The 13,645-nt window shown below is 40.6% G+C and overlaps 1 protein-coding gene across 1 annotated transcript in view; it reads left to right on the forward strand.

Annotated features, from left to right (window-relative positions):
* Positions 1-11,879, forward strand: part of grid1a (glutamate receptor, ionotropic, delta 1a) — a 241,810-nt gene extending 229,931 nt beyond the window's left edge. The window contains exons 13-16 of the mRNA XM_080481242.1: positions 2,863-3,058; positions 5,360-5,526; positions 6,974-7,214; positions 11,196-11,879. Coding sequence (XP_080337368.1) covers positions 2,863-3,058; positions 5,360-5,526; positions 6,974-7,214; positions 11,196-11,627 — 1,036 coding nt within the window. The 3' untranslated portion in view covers positions 11,628-11,879. The remainder of the gene's footprint in view (positions 1-2,862; positions 3,059-5,359; positions 5,527-6,973; positions 7,215-11,195) is intronic.
* The last annotated feature ends 1,766 nt before the right edge of the window (positions 11,880-13,645 follow it).

Raw genomic sequence — 13,645 nt, forward strand, 5'->3', positions numbered from 1 at the left:
GCCTTCAGGATATTTTTGTGCCTTAAGACAAATAATGTTTGCCCTACGATGCTGCAACACAAAACTAATCCTCTGTTTTTGTTTGGTTCGTCTGAGTAGGAGATTCAGATTGGTTTCACAACATGTTCTGTCCTCCAGGTTAGCACATGGATTAACACTAATTAGATGAACTTTTTGGACACTTGTGAACATCTGAGAACCAGAATGCGGAATACACCAGGGTGTTATAGTATGGACAAATTGGAACAACCACGTATCCTTAAACACATGTTTTTGGAATGTAACCAGAATGCCAGGCGGGGGGAAAAAAAACCAATTAATGCACAGCGAGAACATTCAGACGGTACAGAAGGTGTAAGGCGAGAGCACCAACCACTACACTGCAGTACATCCGTCTTTCTAACTCGCTGTAGCCATAAAAAGAAATGAACAGAGGGCTTCCTCACACTGTTCACATTGAAGTTTAAAGTACATTTATATGACAAAGGTAGTGTAAACAAGCGGAAACACTTAAAATTCTGGCCAACTGTCGTACGGTTTTCTATGTACTGAACATATTTCGTACAGTTCCTGCCGGAGGCCCCATTTAACCAAAGTTTCAAGTGAAAACGCATCCTTTTTTTTGTGTTTTTGTGTCAGAAAAGTTCACGCGTTCACGCAGCAACATTTTGAAAATAACGCCGTTACAGGTGACTCTTCTCTATAAGATTACCAGGGCCGTGGTATGCATGTACAATAGCAGCGTATAAGAAAAGTTATGCTTCACCCCTTTCCATGGAGGTTTTCAGTGGCTCAGAGTAGCATTTTCCTATGAACATATGCATAAAACGCGGCAAAGGTTCTCCATCTTCACTTAAAAAGGTTGCGTAAACGGGGCGTTAAAGCTGCACTTGTTAGTGATTAAGATTTCTTTATATCTTTTCAGTATGTACCACCATCTGTGTGCTGTTTTCCAGATTTGTATTAACAAGATAAACTGCCTTTACCTTCATTTATTTTTTATTTTTCCTTTACTCCTTTTACTCCAGGTGGTGCATTTGAATATCCACCGTGCTGATACATATTAACTCTGTATTCCTACGACGCCCTACAGGTCACGCTGCTTATGTAGTTACATAAAAGTAAGCTGTTAGACACAATAAATGCTGCATATTTTACTCAGTGCAGGAAAGCTTGTAGTTTAATTTGACTTTATAAGCTGGAAATCATGCATTATCTAATCAGTTGTTTCTTTCTCTCGCACTTCTTTTTTTTTTCTCTCTCCCCACAACAAACACTTCCACAGCGTATAGGCTTCTGATTAAATGGCGGAATTAGTCCTGCTTCGTCATCTGGAGATAAGCCACTTGATTCCCTCACTTTGTAGAGAATTGAATATAAAACAAGTTAAATAATAGAAATAGTCTGAGTTATTTTTTACAAGCCGATGTCACGAAATGTACAGAGCAGCAGGATATATCATTCCAATACTGGTCAAAGAAGTGGATCATCACCGTGATAGATGGCTATTCAAACGACTCTGGAAACACTTATTGCAAGGACATTGGTATTCAGCAAATACGATACTGTACAAAATTGGCAATTATCTTTGCATATGAAATACAGCTGCCGCAAATATCCCTCTTTCTGACTTCCCACACAGTAGGACTGCCTTGATTGGTATTGCGAGGCGCGTCGGGTGGAAAGTGAAGTGTGACGCAGGCTCTGCAAAGGGTTAATGGCCAATTATTGGGATGAGCTTGATAATCGCTGAGGAAGACACTCCCTCCTTCCTTTGAATCTGGCTGGAATACCGAGATTCAAGTCTCAGCCTTGCCATCAGAGGCAGCAAGCAGCATGTTACAGGTGCAGCTAAATTAGCTGGTAAAGACTACGCTGATGGGTGATTTGCTCCAATGTGCTTTTGGAGAGGCAGACGAGGCTTTCAGGCATCCTGGTTGGTTGGAGTGAACCAGAAGGGAGATAAATCTTGAATTTTAAACAGAGGGAAAATTCTGTGTATGAAGGGATATAAGCCAAGAGGCTTATGTAGAGTAATGAATGAAAGGGAGAGCTTGGCAGCAGCTTGAGTTACTGTTTACCATATAGTCTCGTTTCGGGTTCTTTAACACGTGGGTGCAAAAATGTTGATCAAATCCTACGTATAAAGCGGGTTCATACGCCCTCCAAATGTGCAGACTGTTCATAAACTATTCATAAAATATTCTGCAAAGCAGTGACTGTCACTATGAGGCTTGCAGGTTGGGATGTGGGGGATATTCCTCCTCTTTGTCTACACTTCCGCTCTTTACTTAATCTATTTTTTTTCACTAAAAGGGAATAACATTTATCTCTCTTGCAAAAATATTAAAGCTACTTAACCAGCAGACTAGACAAAACACATTAAATATATTATGTTAGATAGAATCGTAATAAAGTAAAACTGCTTCATCCGGTAGAAAAAAGTAGTGAAAAGGTTAAAGTTATTCTACTAGTTTTAAATTGTTTGTGCTTGACTATTTTTAAAATGAATACCACAAGTGCTTCTAAAATCTATGATTTCTTGCATCACAGTCGTAGAAAAACCCAGCAGTGATTTTACAGGCCGGCATATTGTAAGCAGTAGCAGCTTTGCTGGCAACAAACATTAACAACAGGCTGTACATGTGGAAAAATAAATTAATCTGGGAAAGAGATCATAACAATATTCATAATACAAATTATATAGTTGAAATAGTAGAATTTACACATTTCTCTGTGATTATTTGCAAACACGAGCTCAGTGGGATGATGCATATTAACAATGATTCAGGGGTGTTTAAATTACAGCTTGCTTTTTTTTTTTTTTTGTAATTTCTTACAATGTGTCACCCATGTTTTTAGGTCGTTCCAGGATCTGTCCAAGCAGGTGGACATGGTGTACGGGACAGTCAGGGAATCGGCTGTGTACGAGTATTTCCGGGCCAAAGGGACAAACCCTCTGGAGCAGGACAGCACATTCGCAGAACTCTGGAAGATCGTGAACAAGAACAATGGTTTCGATCACTCGGTTTCCAATCCGTCCGAGGGCATCAAGAAGGTGAGCTTCTATTTTCCCTATGCAAACCAAATATCCCTGTATCAACAGATAATGACATCTGGGTGCCAATATCTTAGATTTGGCCTTTTTTAATGTGAAAAAGCCCACATAGTATAACAGAAGTTAAAAAAGTATTTCAAAATGTAATAACTGTACCATGTTGTAATAATCCATAAATAGGGCTTAATTTCTTGGAAAAAATTGGAAAACAGATAAAGTGGATGGGATAGTCCTCATATTCATTTCTTGTTTATAAATACGCTTTTCTTTCAGAGATGGTTGGAAAAAATATTTTCCTTTTTTGTTACATTTTCTGCCAAGTTATTACATTTTTGGCATTATTACATTCAGAATATCCAAAGTTATAGTGTAAATGGCCGTTATTACATTATTGGTTTTTTCAGTCCCTCAGGTGGCTTGTTTCGATACGAACAAATGCAATAAGTAAAGGTGCAAATTAACATTTCTTGTGTTAGCTATTAAACAATTTATTGAAATTTGAAAAAAAAACAGCATATTCTTGAAAAGGAAGGTTTGTTGAACAAAAATGTGCAATATTTATCACAAAGTTCCCTTTTCAGTTCAAGAAGCAATTGTTTTGCAAAATATCAGCTCAGCCTTGATCATGATTAAGTATATTTTTTCACTCTCACGCAACCAGGTACAAACAAAGTGAGAGTTTGTTGAATTATTCCCATGCCCGTTCCACAGAGGCCCGTGAGTAAGTGTTGACTGGAATATAATGAATGCTGAGACGTGCGTGGCACCAGATTAATATTTTGCTCATTCTTTCTTGTCTCTTTGTTTATCGCAAAAACACACTTGCGAAAGCGAGACTGCACAATAATCCATAATTAGACAAATTACAGTAGAGTGTGACGTGTGCACTTGGCATTAAACAGTTTTATTATATGAGCAGTTAATTGCGTCGAGCGTAGTCAGGCCAATTGGCAATGTACTGATTCATACATCAAAGGAAGACTATTCTGCTTTAATTTGATGAGAACTGCTATTTTAATGACTTATTATGTTGATCCTCATAGCAAACAAACACTTCCCCATGTCTTTCAACCCAGTCCACAGTATCATAGATTTGCAGATACTCCAGCATGTGTTTATTTATTGAAAAGGTGGGTGAAAATGAGATGAGGGTTTTTTTTTGGTCCTAACGAGACGTGTGCAAGAAAGTGTGTTCATCTTTGGTGCTAGCGCAGGCTTACTCGGGGAAGATGTAGAAGGTAGGGACACCACCGGAGGGGGGGTGTCAGAGTCAGAGAAATGTGTTCAAAAACAATAAATAAATAAATGAAAGTTAGAACTTCAGCTGTGGATGCTGTACATACTCTGCACAGTGTACCCTGCAGGCAACACCACACGGTTGTGTTTCTGAAAATATGCTACAAGCAGAGAAATGCAAAGGCAAAAGCAGAAAAAAAACCCAAAGATGCACCTATTTTTATAATCTCTGTGTAAAACTATGATACAGTGTAAAGTTTGACAGACTAAACAGTTTTCATTTTGATTGGACAAAGTGTTTATGCTAATTTCCGTGAAACATATTTCGCTATTATTCTGTCTATTCATTGCATTGTGCCAGGGAACAATCCTCCGGATGCATACTTTAACCAGCGTCGGCAGATGAATCCTCGATGTAAAAATAAAGAGGGAAAATAATGTGACAATTTTTAATCACATACTGCATAATATATGTTTGTCGAAAGAAAGAAAGAAAAATGCCTTTTGCATCCATTTAACCCCGTAAAAAGTTCACGCTCGTGTCTGATTTTTAGATCTGGCATTGCTCGGTTGGCGGGGCGGTCGTCTCCCAGTCAGAGGCTGCCTACATGCCGAAGTGTCCTTGGGCATGACACTGAACCCCAAACTGCCTGGGTGAATGCAGTGAGTGAGTGAGTGAGTGAGTGAGTGAGTGAGTGAGTGAGTGAGTGAGTGAGTGAGTGAGTGAGTGAGTGAGTGAGTGAGATGGTGGCGGTCGCAGGGGCCGATGGCGCAGATTGGCAGCCTCGCTTCCGTTAGTCAGCCGTAGCTCCATATGTAGTTTACCACCATCAAGTGAATGAATAATGCAATGTAAAGCATTTTGAGTGTCAAGAAAAGCGCTATATAAAATCAATGCATTATTATATATGTGTGTGTGTGTGTGTGTGTGTGTGTGTGTGTGTGTGTGTGTGTGTGTGTGTGTGTGTGTGTGTGTGTGTGTGTGTGTGTGTGTGTGTGTGTGTGTGTGTGTGTGTGTGTGTGTGTGTGTGTGTGTAATGAATTCTTTCCATTTCAAATTTCCAGGCAAAGCGGGAGTCGTACGCCTTCCTGTGGGACATGGCGGTGGTAGAGTACGCTGCGCTGACAGACGATGACTGCACGCTCACTATAGCTGGAAACAGCATGAGCACCAGAGGCTACGGCATGGCGCTGCAGCACGGCAGTCCGTACAGAGACCTCTTCTCTCAGAAGTACGTGTGGCCGCATACATTCTGCTCGTGGATGATGTAGTCAGTCACTGAAAACATTGGAGGCCATCCCAGCAAGCTGAGCGCAGCGGCGGGATGCAACCTGGACAGACCTGATTTACCCAATATTACAAATAAGTGTATTAGTTTGCTTATTCATTCACCACATATGTGGAAAAAATTGCATTCTATAAGTAAATTGTGTGGCGATGACTGATTTTGCACACACATCCATAAGCTATTGTTATAACAGTTGTGATTTCAGAGAGAAACCATAAGATAAAGTAAAGTTGGCTGTATTATACGCTCACATTTAGTTTTCACAACATGAAGGTCTATTTATTCAGTTTAATGCTCATGCTTCACATATTTGCAGTCTGTGTCCATGGATCTCAGCAATTTCTCCACCGAGCACTATAACAGCCACAGATATGAAAGCAAAACAAATAAATATATATAAAAACAAAAAAACAAATGCTCTAGTAAGTCAAAGCTTTTCTTTCTGGATGGATGCTGGCTCAAATCTGAATTTATTGGAAGATGAAGGTGGAATTTCAATATGGGTGACGCTAACATTGTTTCATTTGAATCAAAAGTGCTTTTATTGTGCATTTTCAGGGAAGTCTAATGATGAACGATTTGAAAAAAAGGCAAACAGAGCTTCGTCCAAGTTACAAATCACATTTGAAAACATCAGGGGTTGTGATGCTTCATGATGCGTATAAATGACTTGATGTCAAAAGCTTTGTCGGCTGTGCACGCTCACCATAAGCCTGCGTGGGAATCTTTATCTGAATGGATGTAAAGAGTTATGCACAAAGACCTGCGCCAGTCACTGTTGAACAGGTTGAATTATCAGCGTTCAGGAAGTTAACTGCTCCGGTGGGACGGATTTACTGTCTTGCTGGTGTTTGCACTCAGCTGTCATCATGCTGCCGTTCGACCCCGCTGTGTGTGTGTTTGTTTGTTTGTGTGTGTGTGTGTTAACTAATGGGCTGACTGTAGTGTTTGATCATCTTTGTTTTAATGCTCATACACTCTGATATGAAACTGATTACGCTTGAAGTCGCGATTGTTCTTCTTTGCCTTGTTTTCACAGCACCGGTCTTTAGCTTCTGTTTACAATCAATCAGCAATCTGGCTCCATGCAGCTTCAAACTGAAAACTGCAGTGTTTAATAGCGTTTTATTCTCTGTGGATCTGTAATGAGTTAACAGTTCATGTTAATTCAACTGCATTAGTGGTGCGTTTTTTATTGTTTTTAATTCATGAGCTTCACTATATTATCATTTAATTACAGTGATTTGACAATGGTGTTGCGATCATTTACAACAATTGTGTTCATTATTTTCATTTGTTTTATATTCTCTGACTGAGAGTCGTTGAAGGATGTGTTTAGTGTCCTGGCAGTTTGACAATCACCTCCTTTTTCTTTTTTTCTTTCCCGCAGGATTTTGGAGCTCCAGGAAAAAGGCGACCTTGATATCCTGAAACAGAAATGGTGGCCAAAGAAAGGCCGCTGTGACCTGCAGAGCCACGCAGACGCCCAGCCGGAGGGACGGGCGCTGCGTCTCCACAGCTTTGCGGGTGTCTTTTGCATCCTGGCTGCGGGGCTGCTGCTGGCCCTCCTGGTGGCCGCGCTGGAGACGTGGTGGAACAGCAACCACTGCCGGCGAGAGCAGCCCAAAGAGGTGACCACTGTCAACTCGCCGGGCCAGGGCCCTGGCCCGGGCCTGCTAAACCAGAACCGGGCCATGGTGGCCACCTCGGGTCCCCCTGCCCCACCAAGGCCCCGGTCGAGACCCAGACCCCCGGGCCCCCCGGTCCTGCCCAGAGATGCCACTGCCACACTCTACTTTATGGATCCAGCAGGCGCTGACGCAGGCCCCGATTTAGTAGAGCTGCAGTACACCCAGTTATAATAGGTGTGCCCCTGATGATAGTCCAGACATCATGTGATCAATCTACTCATTCCTTCTCATGATGGGAGAGAGGTTGGGGTGATTTTTTTTTTTTTTGTTTCGTTTTTAGGGACTTTTCTGAGGCTCCTCTCTCATGCGGACACAGAGCGAGCGATAATTCCAAACGATCCTCAGCCACTGGCGCCCACATGAGAGAGCCACAGAGGAAAAGATAACAGGAAACATTGAACAAAATTTCAAAACCGCACACTGGAATTGTACTTCTGAGTCGACAAGTGCTTCAGTTGTACAATAGCTCTCTTTAGCTAATCCATTCAAGTCTTAATGCTTTAGATCTCTGACTTTATCTTGATGCTGTCGAGTGGGCTGCCCCTCTGCATGAGGCGTCCAGACAACTAAGGCTTGACATGGATCCCTAAACTAAAGTGTGAGCAAAAGCAGATAATGATAAAAAATAAATATATAAATAAATATCTTAGCCTTGACCTGCCTGTTTGGCTTCACAGTCCAACAATACTGGATAAAAAACACCCATTTAAGACCCAGTTCTGTCCCGAGAACACAGTAAATCAAACTCCACCAACGTTGGCTCTTGGTGCATATCAAGAGTTTGAGTTACTGCCGTCGATTGCTACTCCAGTCTTTGTGTGCAGCTGCTTTCATAATAACCACATACTGCTGTCATGTGAGATTCATAATAGACGGACACCGTCTTATTGTATATAAAAAAAAACCTTGATGTTCCGAACGTGTTGTAACCTCAGTCGTGTGCCTTCTTCTCTGTGTTTGTAGATATGTCTTACAAGATGTTTTCACCCAAAATCTATCTTTTGAACACAAAATAGTTGCACTCTGTGGGTACGAAATGCGACTGCAGAAGGTTTTAGAGCGGAAATGAGGACGAATAAAAAAGAATACGAGGATGTTTGCCAGCAGCTCTGAGGAATGTAAATAAAGAGCCAGTCAGATTTCCAGAGCTGCAGAGAATTTATGGATGAAGTAATACGACATACGATTCAATCGCAAAGGGAGCTTTTTATACAGTATAGAAACATCATAGGTATAATTGAAAAAGAAAAGAAGAATCGACTTAAAAAAAGAAGAAAAAAACCCTGTAGTTTCTCACCAGCACTTGGTACAGTCCAATGAGGCCAAATCAAAGTAATTTGAGCAACCTCTCATTTAAAAAGGAAGATAATATGGTGCTTAAGCTATCAAGCTGTGACAGCAGGTTATGATCATAGGATTGGCATAGAGAAGATAATATATCTACTCCTGATCGATGTCTGTCTTATGAGAGGGGAGATGTCTCACAGCTTCTTCGCAGACTATAAAAAGAAGTGTTCTAGTTCACAACAAATCCTGAGGCTTGTCTTTTCGATCATTAGATCCACTTTTTTTTTTTTTTTTTTTTTTTTTCCTGTGTGTTTTTAAATGTTAATATTTGAAAATTGGGTTTAGTTTCAGCGCGGACTACAATAATTTCCATACTTAAAATTAAACCAAAGAAGGTCTCAAATGCCAATTTCATTATTTCAGATCATTTATAGACAACATAATCTAAATGTTTTTCACAAACGTCGATGCTCAGCGTTTTCTGTAAATAAATAGGAAGATTGTTTTCACAAAAACAGAATTAAAAAGGGTCTAACCAGTGGTGAATCCATGTCGACTGCAGCTGCTGTTATTTATTCCCAAGCCTACGGGGGACGGCTGATTAATGTTCAAAATATTTTGGGTGAAGTATCATTTTTTTTTTTTTTTTAAGCTTTACTGGCACCATGACAGCAGAGAAAAGACGGTATGTGGGCATTATGACAGCCACTTTGATTGAATCTCTACCGTAAGTCAAAAAGTTTGATATTGTGGGAAATACACTAATATAAAGACGTTAATGTAGGAGATTTTATAGGACTATATTTTTCATCTGATGCAGAAGATGCTGCTGAAGAGACATCGGGTTACAAATAGAAGTGGAGGTCCCTTATTGTTAATTAACACATAGTTAAAGCCAGTGAGCTTCTTTGACCACCACAGAATATTGTCTTGAATTAGACACGTGATCTAATGTTTTGAGTTTCTTTCGGATATTAACAGACACTTCTGAATTGGCAGTTTTACCAATAATTTTATTTCAAACTTCCGATTATATTCACAGAAGACATGACAGGTGACAGAATTGTGCATATGTCACACACACACACACACACACACACACACACACACACACACACACACACACACACACACACACACACACACACACACACACACACCATCATTATTATATTTGGACTAAATTAATAACTAGTTCTTTGCCCAACAACATCCACAGTACCCCTTAATCCTCATGCAAATGTAAAGCACACATCTAATAATGTTTAGAAGGGCAGACATGAGTATTTCCCAAAATGTCAAACCATGTCTTATATGAACTTACCACTAATTGGTTGCAATTATATGTCAATGTCCGGATTGTCCCTTTTGGTTATGTTTGGTTGTCTATGATTTCCAGCAGGTGACAAAGGATTACGCTCTGCAAAGGGTTTCTGGTCCATTGACATATAATGATTTAACAAGCTCTTCACCAGTTGGGAGGAGGGACATGTGGACAGACAGAGAGAGAGACTGGGAAGAGGCCGAGGCTCTTGACACAGGTCAGGAGAGGCCTAGCATACAGTAACTGATGGTCATTGGCTGTGACAGGGCAAAGGGGCGGGGCATGGGGCCGGGCAGGGGTACATTGTAGTTGCTTCATCTGTCATCTCACCTCATGGTCTCTCCCGTTACTCGTGTGTCTCTGGTGTCGTCTGTCTTCTGTGTGGCTCGACTTAAATGGGTGCATGGTGATGGATTAAAAGCTAAAAGGCAAGCATAGTGACACATGTGTGTTTGTAAGGACATGTCATGTCCTCTTTATTTGGCTTTACCCCCTCCTCTCCCATGTGTATATATGTGCTGACTTTTATTTATTTATTTTTTTTAAATGTATATTTTTGATGATTCGATTTGATGAATACATTTTCTAATTGATTAAAAACTAATCACCTAATTGGATTTTTAAAGTCTCACAAGGTCAGATTCACAGATTTGTGTGTCCACTGGAGCCTGTCTTGTTAACAGCGGATGCTCTTCATGCAAGACTCACCTCCTGCAGATGTGTGTTTGCCTAATTGTGCAAAAGATTTCAACGCTTCTGCATGAAGTGACTTCTTCATTTTAGTTCATCTCAGAAGCAGAGACATTACCTTTTATGACTTCATATTTGAGGGCTACTGTTTTAAGGTAATGTCTCTTTTGATGTTGGCTGCTTCAATTATCCAGTTTATTATTAATTTATAGTTTGGTCTGAATGGAGCTGAAATAAGCCGCTGTGTTATTTCAGCATCCTTAAAACCTGTGTGACTATTTTTAGACGTGTTAGATTTAAGAAAGTAGACTGCATTGCATGTACAGACGCTGACTAGTCCTGGTGGTGATAATGGAATAACCATTATAACCTGTCCTTTTCTGTCTTTTTTCACTTTCTATCTTCACTCTTCATCTCCATTTCCTCCTTTAACCTCTCACCCCTTTTTCACTGTGCATTTATCCTCACTTTTATTCTTTATCACACTCCTCCCTAATTGCATCCATCAACTCTCTCCCATTAAAACTACAATCTGCTCTCCTTTCTACGGGATTCTTTTACTCTGTACTTTCTCTCTCTCTCTCCCTTTGCCTCTGCCTTTTCTCTTCGTCTATCTTTAGGACAAAGAGGTGAACCTGGAACAGGTCCACCAGCGTTTGAACAGCCTCCTGGACGAGGACTTGGCCCACAAGCAGCTGCCAGGTCAGTCTATCGAGATCTCTGCCCTGGACATTGGCAGCATGCAGCCCAGCCAATCCCTGGAGGCTTTGTCCGTTCGGGACTACCCAGCCCACCGGGGGCCTCCGCCACTGTCTGTGACCACCTTCCTCCAGGAGGGTCATGGAAGGACACTGGGCGCAGCCGCTGGCAGGACCTTGCCCCTGCCCCTCAGCAGTGCCACCATGCCCTCTATTCGCTGCAAACACAGGGCACCCAACGGGGGGCTCTTCCGGCAGAGTCCAGTCAAGACACCCATGCCAATGTCCTACCAACCAGTGCCAGGAGGACCCATCCCAGAAGCCAGTGAGCCCAGCCACGGGACGTCCATCTGAGCACGCCAAACATTCACAGACACTCGAGCTCCAGCAACATAGTGGCGAGCTGAACAGAGTGCTAAACAGTGTGAGGAGATATGAATAAAACACTATAAGAAAAAAAAAGGATTTTTATTACCAGTGAAGAAGAGTCAGTAGGAGGACACATGACAATACACTAAGACTTTAATGTACATATTTGTAAGTACAAAGAGAGAGAGAGAAGCAACATTAAAAAGTGTATTTTGAATATTCTCAACAGTTGAGTTTAAAAAATATAAAAGTATAAAAAAAAAATTAAAAAAAATGACTGTTTGAATGGCTTTGTAAATTTTGTTCTAAATGAATAAAGGTGACGATTCTTTGTGGTTGTTTTCTAAGTGCCAAGTTCAAAGATGTTTTCTTTCAGATCAACATTAACTGAATGTACTGTGAGAATTCATGAATAAGACGTTTCACACCTTCAAACACATTGGAAGAATTGATTTGTTTCATATGAAAAAAATAAAAAGAATAAGATAAAAACACCCAAATGTGTGCTCGAATGCATATTTGTATGATATCGGTGCTGTGCTCTCTGTGACTCAGGAATGGTTGACTCAACTGTGCATGGGAGGCATTTTGTTTCTACAAACACAACACTACATTTTTTTTCTAATAGATTTCACATTTACCATTTCAGGCAGTGAAGGGGGATTTAGTAATTGCAATGGTCGCGGTACGTTTTGGCTTTTCCCACCTGGGGTTGCTACAGTGGATCACGTAATCCACACGTTTGAATCGGCCTGAGTTAAAGACCTTGCCGAAAAAAATACAGCAAGCGTGTTCTGCCTACGTTTTACTGACATTTGCGTGCAATGTAAGCATCTCATTTTTGACTTCATTTTAGTTACTTGAATATTTCTAGCAGCAATACATAAAAGAAGAGTAGAAACAATAGGAACAGAAAAAAAAAAAAAAAAAGAAAAAACCTGCATTTTGGCCAAATCTCAAGAATCTCCCTTTAAAAATGCAGTTGGCACTCACTGACTGAACGATTCAATTTACCAAGTTGTTGGCTCAGTGCTATGAATCCCTCTATTCCGTCTGAATTTACCTTTATCTTCATTCCATTTGACTATTTTAGCGACGGCTCTCTTGTGTAGTACAGCTGCATAGAAGGATTTCTCATGCTCTTCTTTGATAAAAATCTAAAATTAGTGAGCACATCGAAATGTGTTTGTCCAAAGTAGTCGGTTTGTTGCCAAGACATTAGACTGCAAAAGAATAATGATGCATTGATGCATAAAAACAAATAATGCCCATTTTGATCACATTTTTTTACCCACGAAAAGTCCAGGTTTCACTTTGAAGGCTTCACAGGCTGTGAAGCCGGAGCAACAGAATCATCTCACAGCCCACTATGACCTTGCCACTGCTCTACTCAGGCACGTATGAGGTCTGCATGAACAAAATGAACCAGTAACGATATGGCCAAAGGAAAAGATGAGAGTAACCTTGTGCAGATGCTATTCTGTTTCATCCAGTGTATATAGAAGGATGCACTCTAAATGGGCCCATATAGCTAAAAAGGGCTTGAAAGCGTTCAATATGAAACACTCTATAAACTCTAAAGCTTGATATATTGTCATTTTTTACATTTCCCATTGATACAATAGCCAATGAACCATCTACGGTCTTGATAACGATAATAACATAATCTGTCAGATAAATGGACCCTATGGTTAAAATCCTTGTTGTGTACATTTCAGTTACCGGTATTTCTGCATTTCAGCAGAGACTGAACTAAAGGTTGATTTTCTATTCTGAGCAACACAAAAGAAACTATTGAGCGTTACCTCCAGGGACAGAGATTTGAGCAAGTGCAGGGATGAGGTTTGGTAAACAAAACATTCTCCTCCGCTGTTGATTTCCCTGACCTGCTGACTCTTGTCCACACACAGCTCACAGCTGATGTCTCTTCATAAACTACACAATCCTGGTTCTAATCTCGCAGACTGCCACTGCAGATAACCGCTCAGCTAGAAACCTGTGAC

The sequence above is a fragment of the Lipophrys pholis genome, assembly GCF_963383615.2.
Source record: "Lipophrys pholis genome assembly, chromosome: 15".
Taxonomy (NCBI): domain Eukaryota; kingdom Metazoa; phylum Chordata; class Actinopteri; order Blenniiformes; family Blenniidae; genus Lipophrys; species Lipophrys pholis.